The sequence below is a fragment of the Phalangium opilio genome, unplaced genomic scaffold (assembly GCF_054372755.1).
Source record: "Phalangium opilio isolate 3A_F unplaced genomic scaffold, DU_Popi_V2 ptg000041l_1, whole genome shotgun sequence".
Taxonomy (NCBI): domain Eukaryota; kingdom Metazoa; phylum Arthropoda; class Arachnida; order Opiliones; family Phalangiidae; genus Phalangium; species Phalangium opilio.
The window spans coordinates 2892814-2919487 of NW_028324165.1; the positions used below are offsets into that span (position 1 = coordinate 2892814).

At 36.4% G+C, this 26674-nt stretch overlaps 1 protein-coding gene and 1 long non-coding RNA gene across 9 annotated transcripts; one reads left to right on the forward strand and one right to left on the reverse strand.

Moving 5' to 3' along the window:
- Positions 1 to 865: 865 nt before the first annotated feature.
- On the reverse strand, positions 866 to 7441 carry LOC149679352 (uncharacterized). Of its 8 annotated transcripts, XM_089835044.1 has the most exons (7): positions 5883 to 7441; positions 5660 to 5753; positions 5207 to 5283; positions 4210 to 5031; positions 3034 to 4148; positions 2787 to 2862; positions 866 to 2100 (listed from the first exon to the last, which is right to left on the reverse strand). In XM_089835044.1, the coding sequence occupies exons 6-7, from the start codon at positions 2854 to 2856 to the stop codon at positions 1778 to 1780; spliced, it is 393 nt and encodes a 130-aa protein (XP_089691170.1). In that variant the 5' UTR covers positions 2857 to 2862; positions 3034 to 4148; positions 4210 to 5031; positions 5207 to 5283; positions 5660 to 5753; positions 5883 to 7441; the 3' UTR covers positions 866 to 1777. The 8 variants fall into 8 exon arrangements, with proteins under 8 accessions (XP_089691170.1, XP_089691171.1, XP_089691167.1 ...); XM_089835045.1 differs by having other exon boundaries at positions 5207 to 6400; positions 6470 to 7441; XM_089835041.1 differs by having other exon boundaries at positions 5660 to 7441.
- An 18595-nt stretch (positions 7442 to 26036) lies between these two features.
- Positions 26037 to 26415, forward strand: LOC149679353 (uncharacterized). Its single transcript, XR_016365747.1, has 2 exons — positions 26037 to 26169; positions 26231 to 26415. It is a non-coding gene; the product is annotated as an uncharacterized LOC149679353 (long non-coding RNA).
- Positions 26416 to 26674: the final 259 nt, after the last annotated feature.

The following is a 26674-nucleotide window of genomic DNA, read 5'->3' on the forward strand; positions in this document are numbered from 1 at the left end:
TTGTGAATGTAGCTTTCAGAATATAGGGTAAACAGCTGAAGCCTAGACTTCATTTCCTGTTCTTTTCCCCATTGACTGATTTCCATGTGTCCAAGATTTATCCTTATTGGATGTGAAATGTCGTCTGCTTTACTGTACATTCGCTATGTTTGGAATACTGCTTCAATATTTCGTAAATTTTTACTTCAAAGAAGTGAAATAATTCCATATCTAGGTAAGTAGACCTAGTAGTAGACCTCTTGACACGGAGAGGTAATAGTTTGGTTTTCCCAACTTGTTTACAGTTTGTGCTTGCAATAACTTTTAAGTATAGGCAGATCATAAAGTAACATTTGAAATTATATTTTATTAATCTTCCATATTAGTTTACTGGTTCATTTCATTTGCACGAATGACACTGTAAATCGTTTTTAAACGATAATTTTCGATTTAAATAACGAGGCCAGGGAGTATATTTGACAAGATGAACAAGTTTAAAGGGATATTTAAGGCGAAAGTACTTATTGACTTGCCTTAACTATTGAAAGCAATCTCCTAGTCTAGTTATATTTTAACACTGTCATCTTAAATTGGCTTTATTTAGAACAATAATCGAATCCAATTTAATCTTGGAAACTGCATACTTAAACATGATATTTTGATAATTCTTCTAAAATGTCTCGTTGATAAATAGCTAGAAAATGTTGCACCATCACGTGAACAATTCTTGTACGTCATGGGTTTTTAAATTTTATGCCTTTTTTGTGACTGCCGTAACTATTAAGTGTAGACAGATCGTGAAGTATTATTTGAAATATTATATGATTCTTACATTATATTTTACGAGATTAAATTCGAATTTTTTTTTCTCGAAGATTATGCCAATACGACGACGTGGCGAAAGTTATAATGTCTGGAAGTTTATGTCTGCTTTTGGTATGAACTGAGCGTGCCTAATACTGCGGCTAGCCATCCAAAGTTAAATAACCCAAGTATATTTGGCGCTGCGCTTTAAGATGTTTGCTAGTCTACTGTAATTAATGGCATATCATATTGAAATTATAAACACCCTGGGAGCCGCATTTCTCTATTCCCTGGCAACTCTGGGTGTAATGTACGGGACCAATGAGGTTGTTTCAATTACCCCGCCATTTTTAGTGGCCCTCGTTCCAACCCATCGCCGAGCGCATCCGCGAATGACGGAAAATAATTCGGGACAAGATTTTTACCACGTGACAGTTTATTAATTTGGAAGATACATGAATTTACGAAAAGTGTTGTGTGTTACAGTTGATAAAAATAGGCCAAAAGGAAAACGAAGTCAAACTCTTCTGAAATTGATGGAATAGTGTATCGAAATCATAAACACCATGGTGCTTTAGGTGGCGCAAACCTTGTGCCATTTGTCACTTCCATTGTTACTCAGGGTGTAATGTACCGGACCAATGATGCTGCTTGAATCTCCCCGCCATTTGCAGTGACCTAATTGCCAAATCGACTCCTGGCAAAGCCACAAATGACGTCATCATTAAGGCAATGTTCGGCAAAGCATATATCATGCATCATATCGCTTTTTGACCTTTTATTGTCAAACGTTATTTCCCAAATGAAAATTGAAAGCGTATTTTTTACCACGTGACAGTTTATTATATAAGACGATACATGTGTTTAAGAAGAGTGCGAGTTAACCACAATTCAATCAAATGAAAAAACAGTATAATTATTATAAGGAAGTTCACACAGTGCAAAGGGGTTGTAGAATTATTTATACTATCATTTAGTGTTTTTCCCTCTAAATTTACCCATACGCCTTGCGATCCCTACAATTACAAATTCCTTCATTTCTATTGTAACCTATGCGTTCCTGAAAATTATCTGACGGATAATAACAATATTCGTGAACGCCACGTTTGTTGCCGGTGCAATTGAACCCAGTGCACTCATATACGTCATGGCATATACAAAGACAGCCGTGCTTCAATGGAAGTTTTTTTATTTTTTCGAATTCCTCATCAGTCATTCTATTCCCCCTAAATGGCTGGTGCACGATGCATTCCAACTTTGTCACCCCCGGGCATTTCAGTGTCTGATTACACTGTTTGTACCTCTCCTCGGAACATTCTGCGTAAGAGAAAATCATAAATTAAACATGTTGGGTAAGCCAAAATACTAAATCTCCGAGTCGAAATTACTGTCGCCAAAGACCTACCCTTTCTTAACGTAACAAGACGACCCAAGGGCTCGTAATAGTAGCCTCATCGTACGAGTGAATAACCCCTCTATACCTTACCCTAATTAGTACAATGCTTAAATGATTTACCGTGTATAAAATCAGAGTGAATAGCCCCTCGATGCCCTACCCTAAACAGTGATTAAATTATTACCCGTATAAATTTACTTATGCTGTAATTGTAATATTTTAGTGATTATCATCTCGATGAGTTACCCTTAGCAATGCTAAAATGTTCAAACGCATAACGCTCATTTAACTTTACAACGTAAACTTATGCCAACGCATACTTATCGCGTCTTATTAATTTTTTTTTTTAGTTTTTGAGTTTAGAACATAGACTTATGCCCATATATAATGACCAGCTCTACTAGTAAAATTAATACCAATCTACGACCATTGTAAAAACAGACAGACACATGGACTGAAAAGTCCAGAACAATAACTCTCCGTGACGTAGATCATCCGGAGAGTTAATTGAGCCTGCTTGTGCAATAATTGTAAATACTTAGTTTGACTTATAGAAATGCTAGCCAAAATGAATTATTATCTAACGAATTCCAGTTAGATTACTTACTGAACGGATTACCATCGCAGTAGCTAAGTTTGACCAGCATCAGAATGGCAAAGACCCACTTGAACAGCATTTCTATCTGATTGAATAGTTATAATTATAAGTCTGCAAACTAATTAAATAATCAGAGACACTTGAAGCTTTTAAGAATAACTCTCGAGACGTAAAAAGATAACTACAAAGTTTTTGGCTATGCTATTTTAAAATAAGAATTCCGCTTCAAGCCGACGAGTCTTATGGTTGTACTTACCAGTCTAGAGAAGCGATGACGATGAACAGTTTCGGCGAGAGTTTGTCGTTGGTTAGTGGACGAGGAACTTCTACAGTTGGCAATGGCTCCGCTGTCATGCGTTTTTATGTGGTTCGTTTTGAAATAAAAGAGGGGAGGCAATAACCATTACTAGACAATGACAAGTACGGTTTAAAGGAACAGTGACCTAGTTAAATATTCCAAAACTGACTTAAAATTTCATATTAATTTATTAAATTCGACTGATGGGTAGTAATATCTTAATTTTTAAGACTGCATCCATCTTGAATAAAGGAAAAAATTCAAGAAACAGTTATCTGAAACAAAAGGCTTTCATGGTATGATGAAACAGCCCTGACTGATAGATTGATACCATTTCACGATACCTAAAACATAATTTAAATAATATTTTTTTATCTCGTATCGTTTACGAAATAATATTTTTTGAAATTGTACGAAACATTATGCCAAATTGACGTATTGTCTATTGGAAATGACTGAAGTATTAAGCGCCAACAAGGCGCCTTTTAGGCTGTAGTGATTTCCAAACTTGATTATGTTTTTTTTTAACACGGAGCTATAATTAAAACTAATTTAATCTTGTTTAACTTCATTGATAGTAATTTCTAACATCTCTAGTTGATGAATTACTAGAGATTGTTTCACCATCTCTTTAACGAGCCTTGTAAGTCATGGGTTTTTACAGTTTATGCTTGCAATAACTTTTAAGTATAGGAAGATCATAAAATAATATTTCAAATTATATTTTTTTATTCTTCCATTTTAGTTTAAATAACGTGACCAGGGAGTATATTAATTTGGGAAGATGACAAGACAGTGCAGTTAAGTTTAAAGGGATATTGGATTAAGTACTTCTTGACTTGCGATCTCAAGGTCTAGTTATATTTTAACACTGTCATCTTAAATTGGCTTTATTTAGAACAATATTTGAATCAAATTTAATCTTGGAAACTGCATACTTAAACATTATGATATTTTGATAATATCTTCTAAAATGTCTTGTTGATGAATAGCTAGGAAATTTTTCACCATCACTTGAAGTCTTGTACGTCATGGGTTTTTAAATTTTAGACCTTTGATTGTGACTGCCGTAACTATTAAGTGTAGACAGATCATGAAGCATTATTTGAAATATTATATTAATATTATTCTTACGAAATTAAATTGGAATTTTTTTTCTCGAAGATTATGGCAATACGACGACGTGGCGAAAGTTATGTCTGGAAGTTTATGTCTGCTTTTGGTTTGTACTGAGCGTGCCTAATACTGCGGCTGGCCATCCAAAGTTAAATAACCCAAGTATATTTGGCGCTGCGCCTTAAGATGTTTGCTACTCTGCTGAAATTAGTGGAAGATCATATTGAAATTATAAACACCCTGGTTCATTAGGGGGCCGCATTTCTATATTCCCTGGCAACTCTGGTTGTAATGTACGGGACCAATGAGGATGTTTCAATTACCCCGCCATTTTTAGTGAATGGATGACGTCATGATTAAGGCGCTGTTTTGCAACGTATTATACCACGCATCGCTTGTCAATTTGATTAGCGTTATTTACAGAATATAATTCAGAACATAATTTTAGCACGTGACAGTTCATTATATTGGAAGATACATGAATTTACAAAAAGTGCGAGTTAATCACATTTCAATCAAGTCAAAAACAATATAATTATTATTAAGAATGTGCATAATGTCCATTAGTATATAATTCTGCTCACGCAGTGCAAAGGACTTGTAGTATTACCCTACTATCATTTAGTTGTTTCCCCCCTATAAAATGATTAGGGGAAATCGTATTTGTTTTAGTGCATTAAATTGCAATGCATGAATGCTCCACTTTATTTATTTCCTTTAATATTCTACCTTTAGAAGCTCCGTGATTCGGACGTGGCGCGTGAAAGACGCATTGCAACTTCGTGTCCTTCGGGCATTGCATCGTCTCATTACAGAGTTTCATCCTGTCCTCTGGACATGCTGCGTTAGAGTAAATCATAATTAAAACAAGTTGAGAAATCCAAAATATCCCCTCTCCGAGTCTAGACCTAATCTTTCTTTATGCGTTCCCGAGAATGAATCAAGTTATATGTTAAAATTTGTTGTAGCCACACCTTTATAAATAATTGTTTAGATTCCAGTTCGACATACTTACTATGAGTTCTAGCAATACGGCGGGATATGAAGCTTTACCACCATCAGAATGAGAAAGACCCACCTGAACAGCATTTTCTATGTGATGTAAAAGATTGAATAATTGTAAGTCTACAAACTAAAGTAAATATTCAAAACACCAAAAATTAATTATAGAACTACGTTGGCTATTAAAAGATGGACTTTCACTTCAATCCCCATTTGTTTTTTCCCAACATAATCGGACAACCGATTACATCCCCATTGTTCAACGATATCTCGAAAAGAAAAGTTAGCGAAACACCACACGTTTGTATCCCTGATTTTCTTAAAAGCGATCGTCTTGTTAAGTTCTAGAGACAATTCAGTAATAACTCTCGAGACATCGAAGTTCAAAAGATATTTACAAAGTTTTTGTCTATGATTTTCTAAAATATGAATTCCGCTTCAAGCCGAGTCTTATGGTTGTACTTACCAGCCAAGTGAAGCGATGACAATGAACAGTTTCGGCGAACGTTTGTCGTTGGTTAGTTGACGAGGAAATTGTACAGTTGGCAAGGCAATGGCTCCTTCATAAGACCAGTCAAGCGTTTTTATCAGATTTTTTTAATTAAACATGGGAAGGGGAAAGGCATCATTAGACAATGCCAAGTATGGTTTAAAGGAACAGTGACGATGGATAATGTTTCAAAACTGACCTAAAATTTCTCCTTTATTAAACTCAACTGATGGGTAGGAATAACTTCATTTTTAAGACTGCAATCATCTTGAATAAACGGAAAAGATCGAAAACCTCAGTTTTTCAAACCTTAGGTTGTTGCTACGGGATGATGAAGCAGCATTGAATATTCACTAGAAACTCTTTCACGATCCCTTTAACGACTCTGGTACGTAACGAGTTTTTAATTTGTTTATACCCAAAACGTAGATCGCAAAAACATGTGTCAAGTGAACATCAAAACATAATAGATCTGCTCGTATTGTTTACGAGATGAATTTTTTTTAAATAATACGAAATTTATGCAAATGTCTGGAATATTAAACGCTTCCAGTACGTGAACCAAACTCCCCTTAGACTGTAGTTGTCCAGACAATAAGGGGATTCAACGTTGTTGTATTATTCGTATATTTCTTCGAAGCGCCCAAGTGAGATTTGTTCTTGATTTTTGGGACACTCTTGTATAACTTCCCTTGACCAATCAGACTCCAGAAGTCACTAAACTCGGTAAGCTTTTCTCTTTAAAAATCATATTTAATTATAAATTTTAATCTAAATTAGATTTACATTCGGTATGGAGGTGATTGAAATGTTCAAAATAAATTAAGTCAAAATTGGTCCAGATTACAAAAGAAATAACCCGAATTATTATGGCTAGCATCTTCCCCTCGCTCTGTAGTGCGTTACAGTAGATCAAAAATAGGCCAAAAGAAAAACGCAGTCAAGCTCTCATCTGAAATTGATGGAATCGTGTATCATAAACAGCCTGGTGCTTTAGGTGGCGCTAACATTGCGCCATTTGTCTCTTCCATGGTTACTCCGGTTTAATGTAAGGGACCAATGAGGTTGTTTCAATCTTCCCGCCATTTGTGTGAACCACGTACCAACCCGACGTCTATAGCACAACCAATATGACGTCATCATTAAGGCAATGTTTTGCATGTATTTACCTCATTTCGGCCTTTTTTCGTGCCAACTTGAAAAGCGTTATTTACAAAAACAAGATTGAAAGCTCGATTTTTACCACGTGATATTTTATTATATAGGAAGATACATGAATATACAAAATACTTCAGTTCACACAGTGCAAGGGAGTTGTAGTATTATTCTACTATCATTTAGTGTTTTTCCCTCTAAATTTACCAACGCGGCTTGTAATCTTTACATCTGCATTGCCCATAACCTGAAGGGGTCACTCGACGGATAACGAACGCAATAGGGGTAAATGTGACCTTTTTGTTGGCAATGGTACCCCCCGCATTCATCGCGTGCCCAGCACAAACAAATGCAGGTGGGCTTCCAATTATTCATGTGATCCTTGATGCATTCCGCCTTCGTTGTCCCCGGACATTTCATCGTCTGATTACAGTGTTTCTTCTCGTAAAGTATTGTGTTTGGAAAACGCCTAGTTAAAATTTTGTTTCGTTTGATGACGTAGTAAGGAGAAATTTTCTCTCTAGATGTCGCTCACGAGACGCCTGTTAGTGTCTCAGCGCCGCGTTAAGCCTATTTTATTCAGATTCGCGCGGCATTAGTAGACTCGGGAGTCCAGGGCGCTCGCGCTTGGCTTTTCCACGAGATGCCGTGAGTGACGTATCAAGGAGAAAAACCCGCCAAAAATCTTCTCCGCAAATTTGCTTTTGCTCCCCCAAATTTCTAGTTTTCGAGGTGTTTTTTCTGTGTTTTCCCTCATATTCAAATATTTATCAACCATATTTTTGGAATCAGAAGAGTTTAAACTCTCAAAAAAGTAAGGTTTTCTTTAGATTTGAGATAATTTTAAAAACACGTCGCTATTCCTTTAAGTAACTATTTTGCTAACAAGTAGGGCTCGGTATTGACTACGTCATTTTATCTTTATTTTTACCTCTCCGAGTGACGATGACGTCACGGAGAGGTTTTACACTGGACGTGTCTGTGTGTCTGTCTGTCAGACCCCAAGTGACCGCGTTCGCAGTTTACAAATCGGAGCAAACGTGTTCGCCATTTCCGAACTGCTTTCACAGTCACGGAAATGGCTCCTCTACTTGAGCTCTCACACCACCATCTTCTGGTCTTTGTCCATCCCACACGGACACCAGTCTGTACATACTGGCTTCTAATCACCACCATCTTCTGGTCTTTGTCCATCCCACTTGGACACCAGTCTGTACATTCTGGCTTCTAACACCACCATCTACTGGTCTTCCGTCCATTCCACATAGACACCAATCTGTCTCATTGGCTTCTACTCCATTATCATCGTTTGGGTTTAGGATATACACGGCGATCAGCTAGGGTTACGAGAAACGTCTAGCCTCCCTAAGATGGGATCGCCACCAAAGGTTTTCGCAATTGCGCTTTTTCCTTACTATTATAATGGAAACGAATCGTATATAAACCCCAAAATTTGAAGAAAGCGGGCAAGAGGGGTACCATTCACTTTAAACGTCAATATTAGCAAAGTTTGAGATGATAATAGGTATAACTTTATTTTAAACGATTTAACTATTATTAATGTTAATTATTGAAGATTAAAATAATTAAAAATAATTATATTTATTTAAATATTAAAGATAATCTTGTTTCTCAACTCAAAATTAATACGGAAAGAGTTAAAAAGCAGTCTATGTTTTTGTCTGTGTGTGTCCGTCCATTGTTACACTAGTGCGTCGCGTTAGCAGTTAGCCTTGTTTTGATGTGTTAAGAAATCATACAGAACCTTAATATTCCCTTTTCCATAATATAAAGTGAATATGTGGAAGTATTTTTCGTAATTATGTTGCATTTAGTACTTTTGTAGCTTTAAAGCTCTGTTTCATTTTGATATTCCAAAGATTTTTTTAATATTGCTATTTGAAATGGCTGTTTATATATTACTTAAGCTATACTACATCTGTATATAGAATAATCCCTGGTTTAGTGATTTCATGAAGAAAACTAAGACCTAGACTCCAGATGGTATATTAAGTATCATCCGCAATAGGCTTAGTGAAACAAAGAGTAAATAATTGAGGCCTGAGGTGAAGTAAACTTGTGGCTTTGATTTTCTTGTCTGAAATGAAGAGACATCAACGGTTAAGAGTGAGCCGAAAGTTAAATACACCAGGTTAAGATTTTATAATAGAAGAAAAGATCATGGTGGCAATTAGAATAGTAAAAGGGCTAATGGTAAACGGGTAGTAGCTACAGACTTTTTTCTCTTTATGGTGCGCATTGACTATTAGTGCGTCTAGCTACAATTTAGCTTTGGTGTTATTTAACATTAACATTCATGTTGGCAAACTAAGAATATTGTTGAGGTGAGACGAGACGATAGGGTTTACACTGCAAACCAGTTGTGAATGTAGCTATCAGAATATACGGTAAACAGCTGAAGCGTAGACTTCATTTCCTGATCTTTTCCCCATTGACTGATTTCCATGTGCCCAAGATTTATCCTTATTGGATGTAAAATGTCGTCTGCTTTACTATTGTTCGCTATGCTTGGAATACTGCTTCAATATTTCGTAAATTTTTACTTCAAAAAAGAGAAATAATTCCATATCTAGATAAATAAGTTTGTAGTAGTAGACCTCTTGACTCGGAGAGGTAATACTTTGGTTTTCCCAACTTGTTGTAGATAAATCCAAGGAAAAACATAACACTGAAGATAAAAGAGGTCCAGACCATCACATAAAAATTCTTACTAGAGAAAAAATCTTAAAATGTGATCATGGTGAATTTTTGAGCACAAATGAGAGTAATTTGATCAAACATGAACGCAATCACAGTAGTGAAAAATCTTTTAAATGTGATCAGTGTCAACATGTCAGCACTCGGAAGTGTCGCCTGATCGCGCATAAACGCATTCATAGTGGTGAAAAACCTTTCCAATGTGATCAGTGTGATTTTAGGTGCGCTGTCAGGAGTCGTTTTATCAGACATCAACGCGTTCACAGTGTAGAAAAACCATTCCAATGTGATCAGTGTGACTTCACTACTAAGTGGAAGTCCGTATTGATCACACATCAACGACATCACAGTGGAGAAAAACCTATCCAATGTGATCAGTGTGACTACGCATGCGCGTGGAAGTCTATATTGATCACACATCAAAGCGTTCACAGTGGAGAAAAACCTTTCCATTGTGATCAGTGTGATTTTAGGTGCGGTCTCAAGGGTAATTTTATCAGACATCAACGCGTTCACAGGGGAGAAAAACCTTTCCAATGTGATTAGTGTGACTACGCTAGCGCGCAGAAGTCCGGATTGATCACACATCAGCGTGTTCACTGTGTAGAAAAACCTTTCCAATGTGATCAGTGTGATTTTGGTTGCGCTGTCAAAAGTAGTTTTATCAGACATCAACGCGTTCACAGTGATGAAAAGCGCTTCAAATGTAATCAGTGTGAATATTCCTGCACTCTCAAGACTAGTTTAATCATACATCAACGCATTCACAGTGGTGAAAAACCCTTCAAATCTGATAAGTGTGACTATTCCAGCGTACAGAAGCCTAGTTTGACCAAACATCAACGCGTACACAATAGAGAAAACCCTTTCCAATGTGATCAGTGTGATTTTAGGTGCGCTGTCAGGAGTAGTTTTATCAGACATCAACGCGTTCACAGTGATGAAAAACGCTTCAAATGTAATCGGTGTGAATATTCCAGTAATCACAAGAATAGTTTAATCATACATCAACGCATTCACAATGGTGAAAAACCCTTCAAATGTAATCTGTGCGACTATTCCAGCGTACAGAAGCCTAGTTTGACCATACATCAACAACGCGTACACCATGGTGGAAAACCCTTCAAATGTCATCAGTAAGACTTTAGGTGCACTGGCAAGAGTACTTTCATCAGGCATCAACGCGTTCAAAGTTGGGGGAAAGCCCTTTAAATGTGATCATTGTGACTTTACTAGCGCATGAAAGTTCGTTTTGATCACACATAATACCCTTCATAATAGAGAAAAACCCCTCAGACGTGACTGTTGTGAATTTGCCAGTAAATATAAGAGTTTTTTTATCAGACATGTCCGCATTCACAGCGGTGAAATACCATTGAAATTTGATTGCACGACAGACATACATTCACGGTGGAGAAAAACCCTTCAAATGTGATCGTTCTAAATATTCAAAATTTTTCAAAATGAAGGTATCAAGTAGTAATAGTGGAATGTCCATTATTCATTATACGTTAATACTGCTTTTTGAAATAATGTAAATATTATACTTAATATGCTGATTTTACTGTAAGATAATTTTAATTGTTTGAGTTTCTCATTTGTAGAAAGAAAATTTTCTTCAAGAATTAAACATTTAACGAATATTATAATTCATTAATCGTGTTTAAATTAAATCAATTTTCAGAAGGTAATCTCAATTGAAGTAAGTTACCTTACTTTGGGACATTCTGAAAAATATAGTCAATTCATGGGGCAACATCATACTCCGCTATTTCTTTCATATGAGCTGAAATGAATCATATAACCCTTGCTACTGTTGAGAATGGAAGATCTATATATGTTGAAACGTCTTCAATATTATGTTTTTGGGTCTTCGGGAGCCTTTTGAATATATTAGAGCCCCTTAAGAGACCTTGTATTAGACATATCAAAAAGATATCTAGAAACAGAGTGCCGTGAGAAGTCTTGTGTTAGACATATCACTAGATATCTAGAAAAACAACGCCCTAAGAGAAGCCAAAAAAGTAGGTTATTAAGCAAAGAGCATTTCTCAGAAGTCTTAGAAGTAGAGCGCCCCATCTCAGGGGTCCGACATTCCCAAAAAACGTACGAGATTTTGCCAATGATTACGAGAAATATTTCGTGATTTTGCCAATGATTACGAGAAATATTTCGTGATTTTGCCAATGATTAATGAGAAAGATTTCGTGATTTTTGCCAAAGATTTCGTGATTTCACGATTTCACAAAGATTAAAGCAGGAATGAAGCTGAGTCCACCTAATATGGCTACCAGAACAGCGGTAAGACTTGGGAGGGTGTCACGTACTACTATCCCATTGCTACTATAACCAGGCGGCACCTAAGGTTTATGCCGTCCCACCGTCTCCCCCCAGTTCGAATAGGGCGAACGGGAGCGTGGGAAATAAGGCGGTGGCACAGGGCAAATGACCAGTTTAAAAATTGCCTGGACCAGTTTAAAAATTAAATCGGAGGGGGTTCAGTTAAATTCAATTGGTATGCCCTACCCTAGTTGCAATTAAGGAGATGTGGATCATTCAAAAGAGGAGTTCAATTAGAATCTATGTGCCTAATTTGAAGGATATTGACCGTTTTCATGATTTTTCCCCGCAAAAACCCGTATTTTAATTAATAATTTCGATTATTTTTGATTAGAGTAAGTCATTTCATGAGGGATATTTAATTGAGAAAATATGGATTGATTTAATTGAGAAAACATGGATTGATTTAATTGAGAAAATATGGATTGATTTAATTGAGAAAATATGGATTGATTTAATTGAGAAAATATGGATTGATTTAATTGAGAAAATATGGATTGATTTAATTGAGAAAATATGGATTGATTTAATTGAGAAAATATATACTTTTACATAGCTTATCCGTAAAATTATTAGTTTGCTCTGAAAATGGTTATAGGTATTTTTTGTGGTTTAAGTCTTGAAGAATCTCTGATATTTTGCCGACATGCTACTGCTAGAACAACACTGATCATCAAGATCATTCTTCCGTCTGAGGGGTGACGACTGACGGACTTGACGGCGGCTAGGAAAAGGTTAAAGCTATCTGCTAGAAGTTATCCTGTTTAGTTTGGCACTGTGACTTGTAGTGAATTCCTTTGTTGTTCCTCCTTTAAAGGCATTAATGTAAGTTTATTGATTATTAAAATTAGTATCCATATTCAAAAGTGGAAACGTTTACTCACGAAGACACGAAAGTGAGGAATTATAAACGATAAACGTCATATTAGCCCTTATTGTTGAGAATTTATATTAAACTGAGGGGAAACCCCATAATATTTTGAAGCAAAATGTCACTATTTTACCCCTAAAACTTTAAATTTCACTAATCTTAGTGTATTTTAATGATTATTTAGATTAATTTAAACGTATAGTAGTAAAAATTACGTTCTACGAACGTTTATTGGAGTTTTCGTCTATTTAAAGGGGAACTCTGCTCGGTTGGCGCCCCTTTAGTGAAACTTTCCTGTGTAGCTCCAAACGCCGAGAAAATGTGCTGCCGCCTAGGCGAAAAAGCTTGCAACTCAGTTTATTTCTAACGAATTTTCTACTCCCCCCCCTTTCCCCATCCGTTACCGCACCAACGACGAAGCCACGCTTCCTTTAGGTTCGCCAAACCCCCCCTCCCCCATGGATGATGCCCGTGCCACGTGACCTTTGATGGTAGGGATAGCTTAAGAATGTTAAACGGGGGAACGAAAAACGCCAGACTGGGTTTTCTTTTTGCCCCTATGAAGAGTAGTGGCACTCCATGTTAATTTCTCATAGAGCGTAACGTAGCCAAAGGCAGGGAGGTGCCTTTACTCTATAGACTTACTGCCATGATTATCCTGGGGACTGCGGTACCAAGAAGGGGTTCGGAGTTTTAAGAGGGCAAAGGTTTAAACTGAAACCCCCTAACATTGCAATACTATTAAGTTTTTTCTCTGTGAGAAGGAGGTACCTCCCCCCCCTTTTTTTCAAATAAGGGCAGGGTAGCTTCGACCACCTGAATAGTTTGACAACCAATCACCTATAGTTGATTCCTTTATTCCCTTTTCCCAATGCCATACACACGCCTTTCAATCCATTTTCTCACTCTCTATGTGCTAAAGGCTAGTAGCTTTGAATAGAAAGGTCTTTTTATAAAGATTCACTATTTTTTTCGATTCGATATTTTTAACTTAAAATGAAACTATGGAGACAAATATCTATACTCCTGTTTATCCGCCCTTGAGAAACCGTACTTGCCATTATATTTTGGCTAATGCTCCTCAACTTCTACAATACTGTCAAGTGAGGTTGAACAAGAGTATATAATGAGCATTTTTATTTATTTCTTGGAAAAACCAGGAGCAGATGACAAAGGAGTCTCGGACGCTAGCTTCCATAATGTAGAGGGCAATGGGATCCGCGAACGTCACGGTTATTAACCAAAATCATTACGCCAGTGCCACCTCTCGTAGGAAATTTGAGCTTTATTTTCCAACCAATAGCGTGGCTGCAAAGTCTCGAAAGGAGATCTGGGAAATCGCGTCTGGAGCCTCTCTTTAAAAATACGTATCGTCTGCTTATAATTAGCCTAGGCTTAACGAGTTAAAGAGTTATAAAATGGATTTCAACGGCTTTTTAATCTTTTTTAGACTAAAATTGATAATGAAAAGCGCAGCGAGTAACGTATGTACACTATTGAAAAACTAAAATGTGTTTCAGTGCCAATTTTTTATAAATTTCTTCTTGAATTAAATGATAGCTACAAGAGGTTGGGAAAAGAAATCACTCACGATCTTTTAAAACCCAAAAAGTTAGAGACAGTGTTTCGTTTCCAACCTCAATTAATACGGAATATTTTGGCCCTAAAACACATTTATTACATTGTGTTTCGGCATCTTTTAAAACCTTGATTTTATCTTTCGAAAACCCGAGCCCAATCATTCCAGTGGGCACAAATTGTTACTTAAGCCTTGGCTTACATGGGTTTCTCTGCTAGTTTGGCTATTTAGTAGGTTTAAAGTCACAAAATGTAGTCTTATCTTTTATCTTAATACCAACGGTTACAGATGTTTGAATAAAGTAATTATATTGTGTATATTTATGTCGCGATCGGATAAGGCGAACCTCAGTAGCCACTGTTAGTCCGTTATTACAAATAAAATTCCCAGCAGACTTTGGTGCCAGATATAATCCACCAAAAGCATCGTCTGCTATAATGTCTGATAGCGCCTCTATGGCAAACGATACCGCTACAGCTGTGACGTACGCGGGTGCCATTGCCCTCTATATTGTGGAAGCTAGCGTCCGAGACTCCTTTGTCATCTGCTCCTGGAAAAACTGAAAAAGTACATTGGTTTGAACGTTCCTCAAACGAAAGGGACGTGATCCTTCTTTATATCCTGTGAACACCTGACGTGAAATGATTTGGTTATCCCGATCTAATAGGGAGCTAACAACTGGCTAGGGGGAAGGGATAGTCTGACGTCACGCAGCCCCTCTTTGGTTGTCATTTTTGCGCGTAGAATACTGTTTCCAACCGTTAGGGGGATGAAACTCCCGTAAGAGATAGAAGGGTGTGACGTTTCAGGGTCAGAACTGTTAGCTCCCTATTCCTTATATCGTGTGATAATTGCGAAGTGTTTCGAACATACTTCTTTCTGAAATGAAATGACTCGTTAATCGCTTTACAATTACCTTTGCCATGTGTAATTGGCGAGTTGTTCTGGGTACAAGTGGCGATTAAATAATGTTATAATCACTGCAGTAACCATAATAGTGAGTAGCCCCTCGACGAGACTGAATTTTATCTCCATTTCTTCGGTGACCACATTCCAATGCACCTAAACATTTCTTTTATCTCCTTTTAAAATAATGAACGAATGAACTTGTATTCAAGGTAGAAATGTCAGAACCGGCCGATATTATGGGTGTGTTTGGGAAGCACTAGCCACCCGGAATTTCACTTTAAAGCAGAGTTGATACTAAGAAAAGGGTAGGAAAACCTCAATTACCCTCCCGAAATTAACACCATCCGCCAAGACTGAGAAATGGTATACATTCATGGATCTGGAGGGAATTCTTAGAACCCAAACAAAAATAAAACCACATTTCTGGTTTACAGACCCCCTTTACCTACAAACTATAGAAAATTTCGGAATATAAATACTGAGTAACCAACCCACAAGGGAGAGGCGGCCATTGGGGTATTCTCCCTCGCGCCAAGAAGAGACGCCAGAATGAGCCCGAGTTCACTGCTCGCGGGAGACTAGCCAACTCGCACTGAATCTAGCGGGGTTTCTTGGCGCCAAGGAGGATACCGCAATGGTACCGTATTTAATTTCCGAAATGGTCTATACGGTAGGTAGCAAGGCGGATTTATAAGAGAGGAGGTTCAGAGTCAGACAAAATGCACGTAGTCCGCAGTTCATAAAATTACACTGTGGCGTTCCCCAGTTACCATGATTACCACGACCCACTCACGGCAAGAGAGCGTACGTTCTCGCCCATGCGTTCAAGCCCCCTTTTTCTAGCCTCATCAGCTTGTTTATAATTTTGAATATTCCTCGTTTGCAAGAACGATCACGTGACGTGCGCCTTTACCAACGGCTTACGCGCCGATGCATGTTTTTTATTTCCACATTTCCAAAACGAGTCTTCTCTCTTATACATCCTCCTTGCCTTTAGCGAGCCGGCGCAAAAATTTTCCAACACCATCACACCCTTACCCCACTCAAAGTAACTAAGCAAGTACCAGTCCATAACCTCTACCCCTTAATGCCAATAAGGATGAATACATACATCTCCTTTGCTAATTACCACCTGGTATTATCTATCATTCGATGTTGCTAACAAAGACCAAAATTATTTTGCAATGTGCTAAGGTTGTACAATACCCAACAATGGTCTAAGGCTGTGCAGTGCATGACGCATAAGTTTTTTCTCCTTTCCTAAATCGTAGAAAATGTCTTTAGCCTACCTATTCTCTCCCAAACCTGTCTCGATTTATAGATACTATAGTTTGAAGCGCTACACCCTTTCCCTCTTGAAGCTGCCAGTTTAACAGCTCTATGATTAGACACGGTTATACGAGAAAGAATCACAACATTGTATAGAAAACCCTGGTTGTAAAGGCTTGTCTATATACATGTACAGGTACACAAACTGGTTCTGATGTTGTAAGACTGAAGTCAGGCCCGATATAGAGTAATGGCAGTACTACCTATGCAAACGGCATTCCTCCTATCTCTTAGCTCAGTGTCATGCCCCTACTGGGCGCGTACAGTATCCTCTCTTACAAAAGCGCGCCCAGAGGGAGGGATACACGGTTTTCACCCCTCTCTACCACCATTAGTCTATACACTGTATCCTCAAGAAGTTTTTATAAATACGAAGTTTGAAAAAATATTCTAACTATTGCGACTGTCCACTTAAAATAACGCGAGTGTCCACTTAAAATAACGCGAGTGTCCATTTAAAATATCGCGAGTGTCCATTTAAAATATCGCGAGTGTCCATTTAAAATATCGCGAGCGTCCATTTAAAATATCGCGAGTGTCCATTTAAAATATCGCGAGTGTCCATTTAAAATATCGCGAGTGTCCATTTAAAATATCGCGAGCGTCCATTTAAAATATCGCGAGCGTCCATTTAAAATATCGCGAGCGTCCATTTAAAATATCGCGAGCGTCCATTTAAAATATCGCGAGTGTCCATTTAAAATATCGCGAGTGTCCATTTAAAATATCGCGAGCGTCCATTTAAAATATCGCGAGCGTCCATTTAAAATATCGCGAGCGTCCATTTAAAATATCGCGAGTGTCCATTTAAAATATCGCGAGTGTCCATTTAAAATATCGCGAGTGTCCATTTAAAATATCGCGAGTGTCCATTTAAAATATCGCGAGTGTCCATTTAAAATATCGCGAGTGTCCATTTAAAATATCGCGAGCGTCCATTTAAATTTTGCGAAGCGTCCAGTAACCCAGTTCAATTTCATTTTGGTTCTCCCAGTGTTACTAAGCCAAGAGGCTGCAGGGAGAAAGGCTACAGTTCAGTTTGACCATCTTGGCTGACGTTGAATGCCTCACAATCAAAAAATGGCACTGAAGATAAAGCTGAGAGAGGGAGCAACTTCTCCCACCTCAATAATTTCAAACATTATTCACACGTCCTTTTAAAATATCAGTAACGTCCTGGTGTATACGTACTATATAAAAGTCACAAAATGTTTAGTAACTAATCTTTTAGATTGGTCAAACTGAACATTCGATTTTTACCTCATTTTATTTTTGATGTTCATTACCAAACACCACTAAAATAATTATCCTGATAAAACAAAGCATGAATTAAAACCAGGCACGGATATAGTTTTGATGCTTTTATTAATAGTTACCTATCATCTTCATATAAAACAGTTCCGAACACAATTGACTTCATGCGATATGAAGAAAGCTCAATTCGTTTCTTGCTAACCGTCTTTCTGAAATCCGGTCCCTAAGAAAGATACCTAACCGATCGCTAAACGCACCCGGCCCCAAGCCCCCAACCAAACCAAGTCGAATGATTTCTCAATTCCGCGAATTTCCCCTCTCCTATGACTATAACAGCATAGTACAAAAAAAAAGAAAAATTCCATGAATAAAAGAAGTTCCCAGGTGCGAAAAAGAAAAACCGCTCCTCGCTGTCACGAAAGAATGAGGAAAAGGGGTGCAAAATGGACTGCAAGGTTTTGCGCTCTAGGCGAGCTTCATTTATATTGATACGTGGAGTCCAGGTTGAGGGGCAAATAGAGTCTTTGTAACCCACGTGACGCGATTCATCCACTCGTAGGGTATGGTCCTTTTTTCAAATTTTAGGCCACCGCCCCCAACGCGAGCGCCATCTAGCGTTCTAGATCGGTAATAAACCTCGCCGACGCTACCTTTAAATTTTACCTCTTAATTTTGTACTGGAACTCACTATTTTACCGAAACGACAAAGCCAAAAGTAATTTTGAATGTAAAGCAGACGACGCATTGAAAGATTTCTACTATTTGGAGTTTGAGGTAATTCAGTAAAAGTTGGGCAAAAGCACATTTAGTTTAAAATAGTGTTTCCCGAAATAGTGTTCATAACTTCATATCATCCCTAACTGGTAAGTAAGAATCAAGGGGTGCCAACGCTCAATTCCGAATTCGCGTTTTTTTTCTCTCCTCGCGCGTGACGTCAGAATCCGACCTCCGCGAGCGCCCGAGATATTTACTACGCGCTATGGAATAGGTTTTTCGCTACTTTATAGAAGCGCGGAATTTTTAAATAAATAAATTAAAATATATATTAAATAATTTTAAATAACTTGTTTATTAAATTTAAAACTGAAGTTATCAAAACATTTAAACAATTTTTATTGAAACAATTTGTACTGTACTTTAGGAACATTTTAAACACAAGGAACATTTTAAATACAAGGAACATTTTAGGAACATTTTAAATACAAGGAACATTTTAGGAAACGTTTTAAAAATATCACTTAATTTTTTTTTCACAAAGAACCATCAAGCCTAAAATCATTTCACAAACAATTCATAGGTAGGTTCATCCAAAAGCTTAGTTTTGAAATTATTCAAAAATATCACAAATTTCTAAGTAACTATTTTAGCCATTTTTTTGGCACCTTTTCTTTTTCCATCCTTGTCTTCTGCATTTGTAATCTTAATTGAGTTCAAATGTTTAATTCGAATGAAAATTCTAAGTTTCACAAATGTTTTAACAATTATTAAAGGGTATTTATTTTCAATTTCAAATATTTTTTGACTAGTATTTTGAACAATATTTTCTTCGTTAGACAAAGAAATGTTGGGTAATATATTTTTAAAGATGTCCTCATAAATTTTGATTTTTTCCATAAAGGCACTTGAGGGAATGACTAAACCTCCGTATGATAAGAAATTTGCCCAAGAGGGAATTTGATAATCGTGATCTAGTTTATTTTTGTCTACTAAATCTAATTCTGGGTTGGCTTTATAATGTTTTTTAGCAACCCACCCACCGAAGTATTCTAAACCACTTTCTTCACATTTCTTAAAATCACTTTCATACTTTTGCGAATCAATCGTTGCGTTAATAATTTTGCTCGCTTTCAGTGAACATAAGGGTTTAGTTGTTGTATTAATTTCTAAACTGTCATTGACTAGGACATCATTTGGTAACAAATCAGGGAGGTCAGTTTCAATCTCGGCAGTTGTTAAGATATTATTTAAAAGATAAACATCCTTTTGACTATTTTCTTTATCGCAATGATTTAAAACATTTGAAGCTAAATAATCCGCATGAATCTGATCAGTGGTATTGCTATTACAATTAAAAACCCCTGGATTTTTTCCTAAAATTACAACTCTAATTCGATGTAATGCATTAAGGGGTGTTGGGTGGTCATCTAAACCACCCCTTGAGCGAACGTGGGAAAAGAAATTTTCCAAACAGTCCTGATTTAATCTATGCGTAAGGAGATATTTAATACCATAATTTCGTTTTAAATCATAAAATAACTCTTTGAGAGATTTACTAGAAGTTATTATTCCTTTTGGAAAATTTGAAGAAAAGGTTTGACTTTTCCAGTTTTGTCTTTGCACAACATGTTGTCAGTTAAGGAAATCATTTCATCTAAGACCACCCCTTGCTCTTTTAAATGTATTCCAAAGCCACATTTGTTTGGATTAGAACTATTTTCTACATAAGAGTTAAAAACATCAAACCAATTGTTTACTTTTTCAATAAAAAAAGCGAGTTCCATGGTTTGATTTAACTCATCTGGCTCTAAATCTTCCTTAGCTTTATTTTTAATCATATAGAGAAGAGCTTTAGATACTGTGTTCGATAATAGTTGCGCAGCCAAAGAAACATTTTGCCTACCAGATCCAGCACATTCTAAATGTAACTTTTTTAACTTTGGACACATTTTCATATCCCCTTTCTGGGCATTTAAGAGCTTCGCCAATGGATTTTTACCGATTTCAACATCTCCATCATCTAAAACAAACCCACCATCTAAGAGCCAATTTCGAATTAATTTTAACGCGTGAGGTGCATCAGCAAAGCAATATATTTTTTTTTCGGGATTACTAGGATGATCAAAAAAATTATTGTTTATATTGATCCTTAACTCGTTCCACAAACCCATGTTACCCCCTCCCATATCACTGACCATTGCAACTATTAAATAACCCGCATCGTATAGTTTGGAGACTATTTGAAACAAAATTTTTTTAGTCATTTTTTCATCAAAATCAATATAAATTGGTTGCTTCCATTTAGAGAATAGACCTCTCACCATTGCCACCTGCATTTGACTATGTTTTCCTAATACCTGATCTCTTTTTACATCATATTCGTATTGACTTTTAATCTTCATTTCGTCAAAGGTTAAAACTGAAAGTTTTTCTAGGTCAGGCATATTCATTCCAGTACTTTTCATGATTCTCAAAACATCGTCTAATACTCCCTTTCCTAAACATATTTTTGAAGCGTAAGCTCTTAAAGTTGACAAAGATGGCAAAGGAATTTTAAGTTCCTTTTTTACAAACAAATATGCCCGTTTACTGAAATATCTCAATGCAAATGCGTTGGTGAGATCTTCAATGGACCAAACCACCATTTTTTTACCCATTAATTGTTTGACCTGACTTTCTGTAAATACAGTGCTAAGTATTTCGGAACATTTGCGGTTTAATAGTTCTTTTTTGTTTTTCTTAGTTTTCAAAAGCTTAAGTTCTTTTTTCAGTTGTTTGTTGGAAATTTCCGATATACGTTTTTCGATTTTTAAAGAGTTAACTTCCCTGATTTTCTTCACATATTTTTGCTTCATATTTGAATACCTTGATTGCCAAATTTTAAGCAGGTTCTGTTCTTTTTCTGAAGTTTCACAACTACAACACTTGCGCTTTTTTGGTATATTTTCAATGCTAAGTTCGCTAACAGCCTGTTTTTCTTGCTCCGAATTAGCCAAGTCAAAATTAATTGAGGTTGACTCTGAGTATAACACATCCTTAGCGATTTTTTGTCTTTCTCGTTTTCGGGCTCGTGCTTGCCTTTCATTTCTTGTAGTATCACAGATTAAAACCTCAATACCTAGGTTTTGGGTAGGAATTGCGGTTTTCTTTAATAGCTTTCCATGTTTTTTTGGTTGATAGTTTAACAATTCTGCTTTGAGATTACGCTCATAATCTTCCTCATTAAAATGAACGGAACAAATAACACTTGTAGACGGGTTAAATACATCTTTTCTCCTACATTTGTTTATCCAAATGCTACGTCTTTCGTCTTTAGGAAAAGCATGATAAATTATGTGGCATTTTTGTGGATTCTGTTTTGTGGCAAATAAACTATTGTTGCACAGAGCCACTGCACACCTCATTCCTGGCATTGTGTAGTGTTATGAGCCTCTAAAACAAACCAACGGAAAATATTCTTAAGAACCGAGATTTGCAAATAATATAGAGTTTGAGCGGATTTAGACTATTTAATTAGTACAATTGATTACGATGCTTTGTAGGTAAAAATCCATTAAATTATGGGCAATACCCGATGACAAAAAATAAGTACATAAAAGTTTTAAATTAAACCAAAATACACTTCTTAAACCATACAGGCAGGGAGTAGTCGGGAGAGTCGACTCAGCCTTTTTTTTGAAAAGTGGCTGGTAGCCTTGCTGACATGAGCGCCCCTGGTTGTCGTACGGAAAACCAGGGAGTAGTCTGCTAAAAATCATGGCGGAATCATAGCATCACTACGGTGGTTCAAGCTGCTCTTTTTTGAAATGTTTAAATTCCCAAGGCAAATCCAAGGGTGATATTTCATTTTTCAACTATCCGAAAGATATTATAAGGTGAATTTAGCGAGATTATTATCAAAATTTTATGGGAAAATTATCTAGGAACACATTTTACATAAGCCTTGGTTACAGGTGTAAGCAATGGTTGCTTCAATCAGGAAGAGACGATTTAATGGGGAGGGAAGAGCATGTTTTCCAAAAAAAATATAAAGTTTGTAGTGACCACTTCAAGAAGAACCAGTTTTTAACGTTAAAGCCAAGGTGCCTGAGTTTAAACATGAGTTATTTGTATGCAACTTCATTATTTTTCCTGTAGACCTAGATTAGTTTCACATGCTATCCCGGATAGATTTGATGAAAATGAAGCCCTTCAAAATGCATCGCCACGCCAACTTAGAACCCTTGAAAATACAAACACTGAAACTTCTACTCAGGACCAACAAACCATAGAAATGGAATATAACCCGAATGGTAACATAGATAGCATTTCTTTGTTCTTGAGCATTAGTTCACAAAGTAAGTAATATGTTAATCAGATGATCAATTAAATCAAACACCAATAATGAGCAGAGAAGTCAAAAGGGATTTACGAAATAGAAGCAGTAGACCTAGTCAAAGACGAAAAATTAGTTTCGATAGTGGTAAAATTATAGGATATTGCCCAAAATTTACAAGAAGTATTTAGTATAACATAAGTTAATGCTGTAATTAATTCAACCAGGTTCAAATACTAGTCAAATTCCACAGAAAAGACGAGCTACAGCTAATGATAACCTAGAAATTGAGTTTTTACATACCCCAAAAAGACCAAGACTTAAGGGGAGAACCTTATTTTTGGCATCTCCCAAAAGCAATAGTACTTTGAGCAGAACATCAAAATCAATTCAGGTTAAGCAACCGACTAGAAGCCTTAAAATTCAAACAGATAACCTTGTTTCACCCAGCAAGAGAAGGGCGAAACAATTATTACAAAAGCAGTATTTGAGAAATTGGAGGTTAGCTAAAAAACGCCCAAAAATCACGAAACAAACCTTAATGACAGAAATAAGAAAATATCTACCGAAAAATGGTGCCAAATTCTTTGATATGCAGCTTAGGGCTGCGGGTAGAAAAGCTAAAGGAAGGAGATGGACAACCAAAGAGAAAGAGCTGTGTCTTACTCTACACTACCATGGCCCAAAATCATATTTTCTTTTAAAAGAATTATTCATTCTTCCTTCTTCAACCTCTTTAAAATCATGGCTTAAAAATATCCCGTGTAAGCCGGGGATTGTACTAGAATTTTGGGGCATTTTGGGTAAAAAAGTACAATGTATGACCAGGAAAGAAACAATGGCTGTTTTAACTTTTGACGAAATTGCACTTAAAGAAGGTCTTATTTATAACGAGGGAGAAGATATGATAGAAGGCTATGCCAATGTGGGCACTGATTGTCAAAATGCACAATTAGCTAATCACGCTATGGTTTTTATGATTGCTGGCATTTCTTCAAAATGGAAACAGCCACTTGCTTACTTTTTGACTAGAGGCCCAATGAGAAAGGAAGACTTGAACAGTATTCTAATGGACGTTCTCAAGAAGCTCATTGCTGTTGGAATAGATGTAAAAGTTGTGGTTTGTGATCAAGGGACAAACAACCAAAGTGTTTACAAAACGTTAAATGTTACTGAAAAAACTCCATTCATTTTTTTGGAGAATAAACAAATATTCTTCATGCATGACCCATCACACTTAATTAAAGGCCTGCGGAACAACCTGAAGAATCATGATGTCTCAGTACAAGCGTGCAGAGCTTCTTGGGCACACATTGAAAGGCTTTTTTACCTTGACTCAAAAGAACCTTTGAAAGTTGTTCCAAAACTAACGTTGAAGCACTTAAATTTAACGGCATTTTCAAAAATGAAAGTAAAATTAGCTACACAAATAATCAGTCACAGTGTTGCAATGGGAATAATTTTCTACACCATGAAAAATCAGCTTCCTGTTGAAGCTATGGAAACAGCCAACTTTATCATTGAATTTGACAAAATTTTTGATTCTCTAAATTCATCAAGGAAATATGAAGCGAAGGAGTATAGATGCGCAATTACCAAAAATTCCATTCATCTCAAGTTTCTCAAAGAAAAATTAATATGGTTGGATGGGCTTCAATTTGATTGCGACCGACAGCCACCAGTCATTCAAGGCTGGAAAACCACTATTTCATGCGTAATACAGCTGTCAGAGTATCTTTTAGAAAAAGAAGGAATGGATTTCATTTTAACATCTCGATTCAGCCAAGATGTACTTCAGAACACTTTTGGAAAAATTAGAAGACTTGGTGGCTGCCAAGACAATCCTACGCCTCAATTATTTCGATTGCAGATGAGGAAAGTAATGGCCTCTTCTTTATTTCGAGTGCCAGAATCTGCGAATTGTGCTGAAAAGCCAGACACTGACGCTTTTTTAATGGATCTGTTAAACAACCGAAATAGTGAGCGGAATAAGCCACAGCCAGAAGAACGTGTAGTCCCGTTTTTTAGTCACAACGAAGAATCAATAAGTGAAGCATTTATACCTAATCAAGAAGATAGCAAAACTTCTAATGTTATTACCTATATTGGAGGTTTTCTTGCAAAAAAATGTTTATCATTTCATGATTGCGATCTTTGTAGAACTGCTATTATGAAAGAAACCAAGCAAATGACAAATACAAGGGAAACTTTGACAGTCCTCAAAGCATACTGTAAAGAAGAAGGTAGTGAAGTTGGGAGACTGACATAAGCATGGGAATTGCGGCAAAACTGGCTCAAGGGCTACGTAATTTAAAATCATATCCTGAAATGTGTCCAACAACAATAGAAAAAATTATAAAACTTTATATTCGACTCAGAATCCACCATAATATTCGTCTGAAGAACAGAGAAGTTTTTGAGGAGAAAGAACGAAAACGGAAGGAAAATGAAAAGAAAAAAAAAATTAGGGAGAGGGAAAAATTATTTGCAAGTAGGCATACATCACCTAAAACTAAAAAAGATTCAGGGGCAAAAAAGCTACAAAAATTAAGAAACGAATGATTTAAAAAGTTGTATTACGCGTTTACTATAATAATTAATAAATGTCATTAAATAGATAACTAATAAAAACATTTCAATGTAAAGCGCCAATTTTTTAAAGTTTAAATTTCCCGCCAATCTTTATGCAGCAGACGACGTTTTTCCGTATGACAGCCAGGGGGCGATTCGATCTCCATTTAAAAACTAACTTTCACCTGTTCTAGGCTGAGTCGACTCTCCCGACTACTCCCTGATACAGGCTTCATAATCTATTGACCAAGTCCTAATGTAACCTAATCCTAGAATATCTAGTGTGACAGCGAATGATTAAAGAAACCTCAACGTTGGATTTTTTTTAACCTTATGATAATCGTATTTAGCATGAATAACAACATTTCAAATAAAAATTGGAGAATTAAACGTACCATTAAAATAAAACCTCCACGAAAAAACCTCGTAGCGAGCCTACGAACTGGCGAGAGTCGAGACACCCGTGACAGGCGATTCGGAATCTCGGGTGATACTAGTTTACCTAATTTTTTTTGCTACTGATTTTTTGCTAACCCGGCATAACTCTCAGAATTTCTCAGAAAATTAAACGGCGTCTGCTTATGCGTCTGCTTATATTATATTAAGCCTTTGACAAACCTGAATGAATATGAATTAACCTAAATGAATATAAATTAAGCGTTAGTTGTTAATTAAAATAAAAGATGTAGAGAAAATAATAGAAAGGCGACTTCCCACAATATATTAAAGTAAATTTAAAGTAAAACTGCGACTATATAACTGCATTTAAACCTATTAATTTATTTATAGAAATACATAACTCTTTAGTACACAAAATTAGGATGGTATTACCAAGAAACACTTCATGAAAGTACTTTTCGCAGAGAAAATACCGGGAAACATTAGAAAATACATTTTTAATTGATACTTAATTGTTCCCAAGCGATTTTACTCCTTTGCTCGTTAAATTAAGAGGTGGCATAATGATTTTCTACTTGACAACCTTTTTTCTTTGAGTGCTTGAAGGGGAAGTGTACGGGTATGGGAACTATTGGGGAAGGGGAGGTATCCTAATTCAAAATGAAATAGTTCATAAAATTAGTTTTTACAGAGATTCATTACTGTTATTTAATTGTTCCCAAGGGTTTTTCTCCTTTGCTCGACATACACTTATGACAGTAGTAACATTTTCTAATTTATCAACGCTTTTTCCCAGTACAAACACCAGAAAACTTTAGAAACATAATTATTGAT

Excerpts from the sequence above, each read along its gene's own strand:
- LOC149679352 (XM_089835045.1), bottom strand. The coding sequence starts at position 2,856 with ATGCTGTTCAAGTGGGTCTTTGCCATTCTGATGCTGGTCAAACTTAGC. Across the intron at positions 2,101-2,786 it reads CTGCGATGGTAATCCGTTCA|AATGTTCCGAGGAGAGGTAC; the intron begins GTAAGTAATCTA and ends TCTCTTACGCAG.